Source organism: Delphinus delphis, chromosome 20, assembly GCF_949987515.2.
Source record: "Delphinus delphis chromosome 20, mDelDel1.2, whole genome shotgun sequence".
Lineage (NCBI taxonomy): Eukaryota > Metazoa > Chordata > Mammalia > Artiodactyla > Delphinidae > Delphinus > Delphinus delphis.
Window position 1 is genome coordinate 9,051,152 of NC_082702.1, and position 14,574 is coordinate 9,065,725.

The window sequence follows — 14,574 nt, forward strand, 5'->3', positions numbered from 1 at the left end:
TAAGAACTGCTTTCCACTGGTCTGCCCGCTAACTTGGAGAACAAAATACTGCAGGCGGATAAAGGTATAGAAATGTAAACGCAAACCACAGGGAGAACAAACAGAAGAATGCCTATGACATTTACTGATATACAGCTCAGAACGGCAGGGGAACAGAACACACAACGATACTGCCCTGCCCTTTCTGAAATTCTATAGGTAGGAAAATTCTAGAAGCTCTGGCCAGTGGTGATTAAGAAGCATGCTGTATGCTGTCAGGGAACACAAAGTGAATAGGTCTTCCCTGTGAGAGCCATGGCACCATGTTCCTCCGTCTCCATTAACCGATATGAGCTGCAGAACCGGCCTCCAGATAATACACAATGCTGGGGGCGGGCCCGCACCTAACAGAGTCAGTTGACAGGGTTCTGTTGTGGTGTCTCACCAAGATGTCTTTCTCTGAAAAACAAAAGGTATTTCCCTTACTCTAAATGGGGAAAAAATAAAGTTGAGAAATACCTTTTCTATCTCAAAGCCTAAGCCCAAGAGGACAGGGCACACTGCCCTGCACAGCGCAATTCCACGCAAGATAAAGAGACTTCATTTGCTCCTACATTTGGGGCTGTTTCCTCTACATCCGACAGCAGGCCTGACGTTCCTAACACACATGGTTTACTTTTTCCTTCTTTTCCCCTTCCTGCCCCACTTGTGGTTCCTAAATCAAATCCGAAGCTCTCACTGATAGCAGCAGCAACTCACTCAAGGAGCTGGAGGGCACTCCAATTTTACAAACACGGGACAGGTTTATAACTCAAAGAGACAAGATTATTTTTCATTTAGGTACTTGAAGACCCTTCACTGATTTATGTGTGCAAATAAAATAACCATCTAATTTTCCCTAATCTAAAATGCAGCAACCTTTACAGATCAGCAAGGGGGAAAAGGAGCATTTAAGAGATGTACGGATGAAATGTTTGCTTCTCAGTCAAAGACTGAGGACTGTGATTCTGGGTTCTGCTGTTTAAGTGAAGAAAGGCCAAGCACACTGTCACCGGCCTGGCTGTTTGTCAGGACACTGACAAGTTCTGCATGATCTGCTCATTTTGGTAATTGCCTAACTATTGTTTTGGACAAAGACAACTCGGGCTATCTATCCCAAGCCCTCACCCCTTGAGAGCTACCAGTAGTAGCTATCTGAGACACTGCTTAGTTTTTAATGCTAAGTCAAAGAGTAAAGACACACACACACACAACACACACACACAGGGCAGTTTTTTACCAGAGTAAGCTGTCCTTGAAAATCTTCATCATCATCAATGAACTCTTACCAAGGCACTGTGCAAGCCACTCCTATAACTCGCTCCTAAACTTGGGTCTTACCTTAGTGTTCCTTCTTAGACTGCGAAGAATATTCCTCCTCCTTGGGTCTTCATCTGTCTCATATGGAATGACGGCGCTGTCCCCTTTGTAACCCTGGGATGCCTGATCCTCCTCTTTTTTTCGGATGGGCCCAAGCTCATCATCGCTCCCGACGGTGAAGCTGGTTCGATAACTAGCAAACCTCCCCAGCCGGCTGCATCTCGTCCTGTACAGCACTGGCTTGCTCACGATGGATACCTTGCGTCCTCGCTCTAGAGAACTAGTGTCCATTTCGCTGTCGGAACCATTCCCACTGCCATTGGACTGGGCTTTGTTGATATTCCGAATGGTGATGATTTTGCCTTGGGTGCTGTCGTGGGGCACTGAGTATATGTTTTCTTCTTCATTCCTTGGCTTGACCACAGCATCCATGGGTTCGGCATAATCAGAAGGATCGAACCCATCTGGAGGTAGCCAGGTGCTAGAAGACACAGACTTCCTCTGTCCATCTCTATGGCCTTGGTCTAAATAAGACAGATCCCCCTTTGTAATTTCAAAATGGACAGGAGGCTTTGGTTTGACTGGCGGAGGTACTTTGTTGTTCAGTTTACTCTCAAAATTGCTCATGATGAAAGACAGCCCGTCATTTCCCTCCAGTTCCATAGAGAGTTTAGAATGGTCTTTGGACAGAGAGGGCAGTGATGTGTCTTCTCGAAACAGGGTATAAGAAGTGGGCTCGATATCTTCTTCAGAATCCTGCAGGTTTGAGTTGCAGAGCGGAGAGCCTGCCCGGGGGGAGTTAAACACCTCTTCTGTGGTGCTGCAGGCCTCGGCAGCATTGTCGTACATATGAGTAGCCTCGATTATGTTCTTTTTGTCCACCACATCTTTAAAAAATGGGTGGAAGATCTCAAGTTTATGCTGGGGTTGGCTACACGGGATACTTGTGAACTTTCCGTCAATTTCTTGAGCAATCTCCTCCCCCTCAGTCAGCTGTTCCCGACTTAAGTCATTATCCAGGACATCTATAGCGCCGTCAGTGAGTGCAACCAGCTGGATGGGGATAATATCCTGCACTTCACAAAGAAAGGCACGTAACATAGCCAAGGAGGCCTTACGTTTGGCTGAATAGAAAACAATGTACCCATGGACCAATCGGCTTTTTCTGATGCTAAATGAGGAATGGTATGAAAGAAGAGACAGTTCAATGCGCTTCTTGTGTAGTCCGATTGGTAGTTCAAGTAAAACAGAGTTGTTGCTTCCGCAATGGGAAGACTTACAGGTTTGGGACTGAAGGACAGGAAAGAGTATGTCGTCTGCACTAAAAGGATCTCCACACATCAGACACATGACAATTCGCAGGTCAACATCAGCCAGATCTTTGATGCTAGCCGTAGAACTGACCAGGTTTAAGTTACGCTTGGAGTCCAGAAGTCCTTTCAAAACTTGACTGATTTGCTTTTCGTTAATGTTGCGTCCGTAACCAATGCCAGCGGAAGCAGGGTCGAGAAAGACACACTGAAGTTTGCTAGCAATCTGCTGACCTTGCTGTATTAAGCTATGCAGGGTCTCTCCACTGGTGTCTCCTCTTTTGTTAACCAAAATTAAGGTCAGAGGGAGATGGACTAAATGATTATCTCGCCTGCCAAGTGTGGACTCTCTGCTCTTCTCTATACTCTCCACCACATAGGATAGAGACTCCTTTGAATTGTAAAGGCAGAGACAACCATGGGGCTGAAACGTTGGTGTTTGGAAAGAGTTCACAGGAAGCCTGACATTCCCTTCTATTGGCCTCAGGGAGAGCTCATACATTTTACCATCTATTACATACTTATCATCATTTGTACAAAGAGCTCGAATCTCATTGGCCAACTCTCGTGCAAGGCCATCCTTGCCCAAGATCACCAAGTTGATTCTATCAATGTTGGGGTCAGAAAGTGAATTTTTCTGATTCCGGTCAGATGGTCGGATAAACCGAGAACTAATCAAGTGCTCGATCTTAGCATCCACACAGGCGGGGCAGCTAGGGCATGTTTCCTTTGTTGGGTGGTACACAAAATGAATGTGCTTCAGAATAAGGGCATCACGCTCCGCTTGGAGCTTCTGTAGTGCCTTAAATCGCTGTTCCTCCCCCAGAACATCCTGAATGACACCCATCTTCTCCTTGCTGGGCTTAGCATCCAGCTCCAGCTCATAAAACAATTCCGAATATTCCAAAAGCAGCTCCTGAAACTCTTCCTTTGCTTTGTCTATAATTTGCTTTTGGTGTTTGCCATAAATATCCAAGTATACAGATTCTTCTAGCCACTGATAGAAATCTTCATTCATAATAAAACTGCGGGCCTCTTCCCAAGGCTTTCCAGGAGTTATGAAAGGAGAGGTCTCCAGGTTTTCTTTGAATGCCCTTCTCATCTCAGCTCTTTTCCTCTCGTTCCGCAGCTTCTCTAAGTGGGCCTCGTACAGCTGCTCCGCAGGGACGGTATCCATTAAGTCAAAGGGAATCCGCTCGTTCTCGATGTTGTCAATGTGGCTGGTGGCATCCCACGGTGTCTCTTCAAGCACAACAAACCACTTCAAGAATTCTGGCTTGGTCTCCAGGAGCTTTTTGGCTTTTACGCAGCTTAGGTGGTCTATTTCATCTAGATTGGGTATAAGAGCTTCAAAAGCTAGCGGGAGGGCTGCCAGGTACAGCTTCCTCCTGCGCTCAATATGCTCATGCTTGAGGCGATGGATGTGCTGGAGAAACAGCTTCTTGGCTTTCTGAGTCCCTTCCAGGTAGACATAGTCCTGGTACTCTGGAGAGGCCTGCATCTTTCGGCTGACACTCAACCAATTCTCATTGTGGTTTTTCACAATGCGACTCACCAGCCACTCATACTTGTCTTTTGCTGTAGCTATCTGCTGACTCTGCTGCTTGAGAGCTTCAAAATAAGGAATGATTTTCGTCTTTCCCCGACTTTTATCAATGAGTTGCACTAAGGTGCTGAAAGCTAAGTCCACATTTACATTGGATCTTGCTGAGGTCTCCACAACCTGGAGGTTCTTTTTGCTTAAGGCAAAAGTATGTGCATCTCTAATGTACCGCTCCACACCCTCATCACACTTAGTCAGGACCACCACTATGGGCTTTTTTGTTTTTGCAAGCTGATTGTAGAGATTAGAGACAAACTTGAGCTGGTCATCAAAGTTCCTATTCATGCCCCTGCTAACATCAATACCAAGAAGAAAACCATCAATTAGCAGCTTTCCATCTGGCATTTGTTTCTGCTCAAAGTCCTGCTCCAGCCCCAGCTGGTCAGTGCAAAAGTACATGAGTTTTTCAGCTGATGCGAGCTTGGTTGCAGCAGCTCTCTTGATATAGGGCTGCAGGGCCGTGCTCCGGTGAGGTTGAAAAGTCTGATCATCAATGAATTCAGTCTGCTCCACAACGTGCATCTTACATTCCACACAGTCCTCCAGGGAACGGCTAACTTCTCCCCAGTAGAGAAAGTGGTCATTATTGACCACTCGCCCACCAAAGTCACTGGTGCTGAGGACAGAGGTATGGTCCAAGTGAAACTCGTCAGCACTCGGGCGCACAAAGCGGTTGCACAAACAAGACTTCCCAATGCCGCACTGGCCCTTCTCCTTCTCCGTCCCAGACAATCCCACCACACTGATGTTGTAGGTGGGAATGCGGACATCTTGCTTTCTTGCCATCATCATCGTCGACACATCCTGCCACAATCAGCTACTTCCAAGATCAGATTAGTGTTTTCCAGTGGACCCAATGGCTTCCCCACATTATCAGTGGGGGCCGGCTGCCCACGAAGCAAAAGTGTCAGATCTCATCGTGCTTGTATACCAGTACGAGGTTAGTTTTTGCCACTTCTCATCACCAAATAGCCAACATTTCTTCCTAGGGGGGGGAGGAAAAAAGAAAACCAATCAGCATCATAATTTTGAAAACAATTTTAATCACCAAACAATAGGAAAAATCAATTTTATTGTTCAACAAATAATCATAGTGAACATCAAATGTACGAGGCCTTAAGTTGGGTAAAGACATAAGAGCAAATAAGACTGACATCTGGACTTCCCTGGTGGCGCAGTGGTTTAGAATCTGCCTGCCAATGCAGGGGACACAGGTTCAAGCCCTGGTCCTGGTCCGGGAAGATCCCACATGCCGCGGAGCAACTAAGCCCACGTACTGCAACTACTGAGCCCACCTGCTGCAACTACTGAAGCCCACATGCCTAGAGCCCATGCTCCGCAACAAGAGAAGCCACCGCGATGAGAAGGCCGCGTACCGCAACGAAGAGTAGCCCCTGTTCGCCGCAACTACAGAAAGCCTGAGCACAGCAACGAAGACCCAATGCAGCCAAAAATAAAAAAATAAATAAAAACGAGAATCTGCCAACAGCAAAGAATGTAAGAAGCGGTGAAATAACCAAAGCATTTGCACTAAAGGCAATCTACAAAGCAAGGCAGTTTACAATTATTCAAAAAAAAAAAAAAAGACTGACATCTGTGTACCCTCAGAGGTACAATGTCATCTAATAGAGGAAGACACATAAGTAAGCAGTGTGCTAAGGGCTAAAACAAGGGCTTGCAAGCTCCTTGTTAAAATGGCTGATTCCAGGGCTAGGGCAGGGTTGGTACAATATGAGCCTGGAACATCTTATTATACAAGAAAGGAAGGAAGTGCCTGAAAAAATGATAGGGTACCTCACAAGGACACAGGAGCCAGTTTGAAGGGGCACCCACTGGTCAAATCTGGGACACTCTGAACATCAAAAGAATACAGTAATAGTACAGTAATGAATTACAATCCACTGCAAAAGTAGGAACTTGAGTTCATAATCCTGGATCAGACAAGAATCATCACTCGATGCTGATGCGGGGGGGAGTTTTGATGAGGAGCAGGATCTTGTGCAGAAATGAGGTCTCCTGAGAGACTACTTATTAGCTGCAAATGGAAGAAGGAAAACAAACACTAATTACACAGTGGAGATACTGGGCAGCACTTTGAGTAATGAAAATTATCACCACCAAAGAGCCAGAAGGACATCACAGGTCTCCAGATGTGATGCCCCAGGAGGATACAACATCACTGTGCAGTATGATGGCCTAGAATGCACTACCTCAACCTAATCACAAGGAAACATCAGACAAACACAAAATGAGCAAGATTCTATTATGGCCGGGGGCGGGTGGGGGGGCGGGGGTGTGTGTGCATTTCTGTACTTAAAAAAAAAAAAATCAGTGTCATAATAGACAGAGAATGGCTTTGTAAATAAATATTCCAGATTAAAGGAGGCTACAGAGACATCCTAACTAAATGCCATTATCTGACCCTAGACTGAATTCTGTATGGGGCGGGGGTGGAGGGGCAGGAGGAGGAAGGCTATTCAGAACATCATTAGATCAATTAATAACATTGGACTATGAATGGAATTAGATAAAAGTATTCTATCAGTGTAAATTTATGAAGTTTATAAGTATCATGTGAGAGAAAAGCCCTACTCTTAGGAAATACACACTGAAGTATTCAGAGGGAAAAGACCATAATGTATGTGACTGGTCCAAAAAAAATCACGCCTACATATTGAGAGAGACTAAGAATGCAAACAAGGTAAAATATTAACAACAGGTGAATCTGGGTAAAATGTACAGGATATTCCTTTGTGCTATTTTAATTTCTGCAACTTCTCTAAGTTTGTAATTATTTCCAAATAAAAGGTTTTTTTGTTTTTTTGAAGGGTATGAATATGGGTGGTTCCCTGACGAGAACATAAGCCCTGTGAGGATAAGGCCTACCCCTGCCTTCTTCACTCTGTGTCCTCAAGCTACGAGAACATGTTTGACACAAATATTTACTGAAGGAATGAACAGATGAATGACTATTAGAGCTTATTAAAGGGCCCCCAAACCCAGCCTTTTAGATTTAGGAAAGTCTTGCTGGAGGAAGTTCCATCTCAGGCGAGACCTAAAGTAGAGGGGCTGAAAGGTTGCAGACTCCTCTCTCTCCAGAAAAGGGCATTCATTCCCCATGGGAGAACCAGCTGAACTTCAGTGTGTATGGGGAGGAGATGGGTGAGATGCATTAGCAAGTAGGCAGGGACCAGATTAAGCCACTTTCAAAGAGCTTCGATTCTTCCCCAAAGGCTATGGGGAGTCACAGACTGTGGCTGTGAAGTGGCACCTTAAAGGACCTAAAGTTTGAATAGCTGAAGTCATAAAATGTTATGATGATGTCTTACAAAGTCTTTAGCAGCTTTCCAGCTGAAATAAGTAAAATATGTAGTCTCTGGCTGCCGCTACATAAATGTTCTTCTGGTTGCTACAGTTTATGCTGCACTGCAGTCTACTTCCACACGTAAATATAACTGTGCAATTGCTGAAGCTGTAGCCAAATGAACAGTCTCCCGAGACACTCCAAAGAGAATTTAAAATAAACAGCAATTTTCTTTTGAATCTCATTTATGCTTGGTAGGAACCCAGCATTTCCACAACCTTCATATTTTTCTGCGAGCCTATCTCACAAGAGGTGCCACAGGAAGTCAGACCACGACACGTTATTCTGACTGATACAAGGGGGCAACAAATGGGAGAGCACAACTGTCCCCTATGATGATAACCCTGAAAGGTCAAAGACCTTTCCCAAAAATCCGTGTCTTCCTTTGATAACCCAGAAAGCCAAACCCTCTATGGAGACAAAATGTGGCTAGATGGTATGTAAAAATTGTTTGACCATTTCTCAAAAGAGAAATCCCAATGCCTGTAAGTAATCGCCTCCAGATAACCTACTGGCATGCTCCTATAGAAGCCAAGCTCCAGACTTCAGGAGGAGCAAGAGGGACAGCTATGGGAAAGAGAAGAAAACCCCAACCTTCCCCATCCCCCATTTCCCTAGGCGATTGCGTACATAAGTAAAATTATAAGACGCTTATGAACATCTAAAGCATGTTTACACACATCCTCTGAAATACCTGAAAAGGAAAGATTTATATGAAATCAAAGTGCTTTTTGCACATTATTCTGTAGTACACATATACAATATTTTTTTAATTTATTAATTTGTTTATTATTTATTTTTGGCTGTGTTGGGTCTTGGTTGCTGCGCGCGGGCTTCCTTTAGTTGCGGCCAGCGGGGGCTACTCTTCGTTGCGATGCGTGGGCTTCTCATTGCGATGGCTTCTCTTGTTGCGGAGCACAGGCTCTAGGTGCACGGGCTTCAGTAGTTGTGGCATGCGGGCTTCAGTAGTTGTGGCTCACGGGCTCTAGAGTGCAGGCTCAGTAGTTGTGGCACACGGGTTCAGTTGCTCCACAGCATGTGGGATCTTCCCGGACCAGGACTCGAACCTGTGTTCCCTGCATTGGCAGGCGGATTCTTAACCTCTGCACCATCAGGGAAGTCCCTACAATTTTTGTTTTAATGAGGTTTTAACAGAGTCTCAGGTAGGAATGCTGACGAAGGTTTAAGGAAGTCAAGGGTGCTCACCTAACAGAGCCCTTCTCTATCATTCCTCATCCCAGCGTCTGGCAGAAGCCAAGGCCACCCACTTGACCAATCTTGAAATGCAACTTGGCGACACAGGTCCTACTTCAAGCAACTGCTGCATGCAGCTGGCAAATCATCCCACTTATCCTCTGTAAAGCGGGCTGAATAATCTACCTCTTCACAGAAATCTCAGGAAAACAAAACCCCAACCTGCTCTTAAACCTCAAGAAATAAAGATGTTGGTTTAATTTTGAACTAAACTAAAATGCATAGTCCATTCAACACCTTGTTCCTTACAATTTTTTTTTAGGCAGGATATTCTATTTAGTCCATTCAAATCAATGTCTCAGTTATCTGAAGGATGCTACAGAAAAGAAAACACTCTCGACTCTCAAGAATGGAGCAACTGATATTTTAAACCCAGAATGCTGCTGGCTGAGCTAAAAAAGCTACAAAAATGAGAATTAAGTGGCATGGGAGTGGTTAATTTTTGGACACCTGGTAACTTCCCACTTGTTAGAAACCTAACAGTTTCCCTGGTATAAGTATACTCTTCTTACACGTCTGTCTTTGATGTCTAGATAATGCAGTTTTACTAGTTCCTCAATTGGACTGAATTACATGGTAAACAAAGACTGTTATAAATCTAAAAACGTCTCAAGCACTTGGTTTAAAGGAAATAACCTTAAGTGCTTGGTCACAAACACGTTCAACTTTTCTAAGAGGTGGGTAAAAAAAATTAGCTGAGTCACTAAATTTAATGATCTGAAGGCCACAAAGAAAGAGAAAGTAGAAGACAGGGCATGTCCAAGACTTCGCAATGTCTTCAGAGCGTAAATCTGATGGGAACTGGTGTTCTTAGTGGGCAACTAAGCTACTCAAACAGCAAAATCTGAACACCCATTCTAATAATTTGCCAATACTAATCCTTTTAAAACTGAAGAGTTACAACAGAGGAGGAAAAAAGTATTCTTTAAAACAGTAACTCCGGGCTTCCCTGGTGGCACAGTGGTTGGGAGTCCGCCTGCCAATGCAGGGGACACAGGGGTTCGAGCCCTGGCCTGGGAGGATCCCACATGCTGCAGAGCAACTAAGTCCATGCACCACAGCTGCTGCGCCTGCGCTCTAGAGCTCACGTGCCACAACTACTGAGACCTCGTGCCACAACTACTGAAGCCCACGCTCCTGGAGCCCGTGGTCCACAACAGGGGAGGCCACTGCAGTGAGAAGCCCGCGCACCACAACGACGAGTGGCCCCCGCTCGCCGCAACCAGAGAAAGCCCGTGCACAGCAGCGAAGACCCAGTGCAGCCAAAAAATTTAAAAAATAATTAATTTAAAAAAAAAACAGTAACTCCTTTTATCTTTAAGGTTTACTGAGCTACTTGTATTAGAAAAATAAAAACACAGAACCTAACATTTAGCTTCACATTTGAAGCCATAAGTCCACTTCTTCAGGAAGAAAAATACTCCAGGAGTATTTTCAATTCTTTGTCACAAATATAGGCTGAACATAATGCAGGGACTTCCCTGGCAGTCCAGTGCTTGAGACTTCACCTTCCCATGCAGGGGGTGCAGGTTCGATCCCTAGTCGGGGAGCTGGGATCCCACATGCCTTGCAGCCAGGAAACCAAGACATAGAACAGAGGCAACACTGTAACAAATTCAGTAATTTTCAATTTTCAATTTCCACTTTGAAAATGGTCCACATCAAAAAAACAAACAAACAAAAAAACAAAACCATAATACAAACATCTGAGAGCTTTTTTAGAACTTGTCACCAAGCTTCCGGAGTTATTTGACTTGTTTAACCAAGACAGTAGCTCCACAAAGAGCGCCTCAACTGGAAGGTAGGAGGAGGGGTGTTTTCTTTTTTAACACCTCTACAGAACACCCAGGGCAAGAAGAGGTAACATTCCCAAGATAGTACACATTTCACAGGACACAGAAATGCCACTGTGATCCAGCATTAATATGACTGCTCAAGTTCAGCAGCGCAGTGTGTGTTTCACCCTTCCATCCGCAACCTCACACCCCCTACCCCCACCCCCAAGAGGAAATGTTTCTGGGCTCTGTGATCTAGAATGCCCTGTTAAGACACAGATCTACATACCACCAGTATTCATAACCAAAACTACTCTCTCTGCCTGTGAGACTAGCCAACAAATTCTGAAAATGCATTCCGTTTCGAACAACCATATACAGAACACCACCAAACTAATAATAATATAACACTGTATAATAATTATATATAGGATAATATAAGGAAATAATTTCATAGTGAGCTACTAACAAAGGAAGCAAAATCCTTGTTACCATAATTTTTCTTAATTCTAATAGGAGAATGGAATGGAAATACGCATTTTAATTTAACAGAAAGCAGAGCATTTTCTAAATGTCCTTAATACCTCATACTTCTGAACACATTAAATTTCTGAATGGATTTTCAAAACTATGAATTACCATCAACAGCTGGTTAAAATGTCTGCATTAAGTAGATACATGATAAGACTCACTGCTCTACAGAGGGGAGGGGAAGAACAAAAGGAAGGGATCTAACCAGGAAGCATTTTCCCTGTAAGAAAGATTCCTTAAGAATTTTTCAGAGGAATTTACTTTCCAAACAGGCCAGGAAGGATGCGATATAAAAGCTCCAGTAAGGGCTTCCCTGGTGGCGCAGTGGTTGAGAGTCGGCCTGCCGATGCAGGGGACACAGGTTCGTGCCCCAGTTCGGGAAGATCCCACATACCGCGGAGCGCCTAGGCCATGGCCGCTGAGCCTGCAGGTCCGAAGCCTGTGCTCCGCAACGGGAGAGGCCACAACAGTGAGAGGCCCGTGTACCACAAAAAAAAAAAAAGCTCCAGTAAGAAGAGAATATGACTCTCTGGTCTACTGAACCACTGAATTTAAACAAAATAGTCTTTAAAAACCCAATGTTTCTATTTTCACATTATTAAATGTTAAAGTAAAATTTCCTAAGGTTTTTGTTTGTTTTCCTTTACAAAAAGAAATTAAAGTTGGAAGTGGAAGCCAAGGTCCTCGTTTATCCAATTAATTCATCTGTGAAATCCAAATAGATTTATAGAACCTTAGAGTTAGTGATGTGCACAAATGATGCATCAGAGTATTTAGCTATAAATAGGAATTATCATCCTTATAAATCTGACACCAAAATACAGAGGGAGTTTTCACTTCCTCTGTGTAATTTCTATTGAAACATGAAGAAATGCCCTTGTTCTGCTCATCTCTTTACCGCATGAGAAGTATCTTTTGAAATGACTACATCTGAAATGACAACATCGAACTTAAACAAGCACAACACAGCCTCTAACACTGAATAAAAGAGAAAGGTAGGCCATTTGATGGCCCCAGTTACAGAGCAGCTAAATTCTCTCCTTCCTTCATAATATTTCAGAGACGTTAACCATTTTTGTATCACTCTAGTCTCTAATCCTTAGAATTAAGAACTGAACTGTCCATCAACCAAATCAAATACATATTTATATCTAAGACAATGTGATGAAACAAAGAAGAAACAGGACCCTGTCCTTGCTGGTGAGAATCTAATAATTTACTAGAGATACAATATTTTAACTTAAAAAATAACTAGATCACAGACAATAAATGGCATAGACCAGACTTCCCTGGTGGCGCAGTGGTTGGGAGTCCACCTGCCAATGCAGGGGACACGGGTTCGAGCCCTGGTCCGGGAAGATTCCACATGCCAAGGAGCAACTAAGCCTATGTGCCACGACTACTGATCCTGCACTCTAGAGCCCGCGAGCCACAACTGCTGAGCCCGTGTGCCACAACTACTGAAGCCCGTGTGCCTAGAGCCCGTGCTCCACAACAAGAGAAGCCACCGCAATGAGAAGCCTGCACGCTGCAACAAAGAGTAGCCCCCACTCAACGCAACTAGAGAAAACCTGTGTGCAGCAATGAAGACCCAATGCAGCCAAAAATAAGTAAATAAATTTATTAAAAAATAAATAAATAAAAAATAAATAGCATAGACCATTTCCTGGGATCCAGAGAAAGGAAGAGGGGATCATTCAGATCTGGGATAGACTGGGAATGGTGGGATAGACTGGGAATGGTGTCAGAGCAGAAGTAAAATCTGAATTGGTACATAAAAGACTGGCAGGGCTTGGACAGATGGCCCAGGTATTCTAAAGACATGAAAGGGTATGAATGACGGTGACCAAAATGGAACAGCAGCAGATACGTTTTGGGACATACTGACTGGCACAGAGTTTTCGTCCGTGGAAGGCAGAAGACAAGAAGGTCAGCAGGGCTCAGACTATGAACAGACTGTATTTTTACCTGTGAGAATCTAACGTGAAAATAATCTTTTATCCCAGCAGTGTTACTTATTGTTGGTAACACTGCTACCTCAACTCCACACCTAACAAATCAACACAGTCTAAGGCGATGATCATCTTACGTGAAAGAAAACACCATTTGAATATGGCAATTATATTTCTACCGTTCAGTCCAATGCAAATTCAAATAACATGGTAGGGAAGGGGCAGAAAGCCACGGATTTTACAAAGGAAGCAAACAGCAAATATTTGCCCAGAATAGTACTGGTGGTTGCTCCCACTAGCACAGGCTACATACACCTACTCCTGTTTAGCGTAGGAGGGAGGATTTCCTCAAAGCCACAGAATCTTACTATATCCCCAGGGCTCTGGGTACAGGAAATCTCTGAAATGGGTCATCTGGATCTTTGGAAAGACTGATTTAAGTGTTTCACCATCTGGTCTTGAAACATGTAATCTCATACAACAGATGGGCTATTCTTGGACAATGGGTATGTATGTGCACTCAGCTCTTACTATGCGCTGTGCAATGGCCAGCACTCTCCAGAGGTCCCAATGAAGAAAACACAAAGGGATCAAAAACAATTTTCAAGGACTGATAGATGACTGTTTTGAAAATAATTTGGCCCAAAGTTAATTTTTTAAAGAACAGCTATGAAAGATTCTCTGACATTACATATATAATTTTTACAAATGTCTCTTAATGCTCCTTTTTTGTTTTTAAAGATTTATTATTTACCTATTTATTTTTGGCTGCATTGGGCCTACGTTGCAGCATGCGGGGTCTTCACTGCGGCACGCAGGATCTTTCATTGAGGTGCACAGGCTCTTCATTGTAGTGCGCAGGCTTCTCTCTAGTTGCGGCGTGTGGGTTTTCTCTTCTCTAGTTGTGGTGAGCAGGCTCCAGGGCACGTGGGCTCTGTAGTTTATGGCACGTGGGCTCTAGTTGCGGCGCAAGAGCTCATTAGTTGTGGCGCACAGGCTTAGTTGCCCCGTGGCATGTGGGATCTTTGTTCCCTGACCAGGTATCAACCCGTGTCCCCTGCACTGTAAGGCGGATTCTTTACCACTGGACCACCAGGGAAGTTCCAATGCGCCTCTTGATTTATTTTCCCCCCAAACCCTGGTAAAGGTACCTCAAATTCCAGCGTAGAAAAACACAGCTCTGTTATCCTACCATCATAGCCGGCCCACACAGAATAAAGCAAATAGCCCATTTTTCACCATGACACAGTTCTCATGCAGAACTCTACAAGCCGGTCCCAAAGAAACAAAATTTCTAAGCCAAGTTATTCACAGGATGAAATCAAATTCCCCTGATGAATGAAGGGAGCTGCTTTCAGCAAAAGCACTTCCTTAAACTTTATCCTCAGCAGCCTTCTCTCAGGTAACTCTGGAGTTCTGATCAGGCTATCTGATCAAAGCAACTATA

General features: G+C 44.1%; 1 protein-coding gene across 1 annotated transcript in view; it reads right to left on the reverse strand.

The window, feature by feature from the left end:
• The window catches only part of ARHGAP35 (Rho GTPase activating protein 35), a 122,886-nt gene that overhangs the window by 73,470 nt on the left and 34,842 nt on the right, over nucleotides 1-14,574 (reverse strand). Inside the window, exon 2 of the mRNA XM_060000825.2 lies at nucleotides 1,360-5,236. Within this exon, the coding sequence (XP_059856808.1) occupies nucleotides 1,360-5,043 (3,684 nt within the window). The 5' untranslated portion in view covers nucleotides 5,044-5,236. The remainder of the gene's footprint in view (nucleotides 1-1,359; nucleotides 5,237-14,574) is intronic.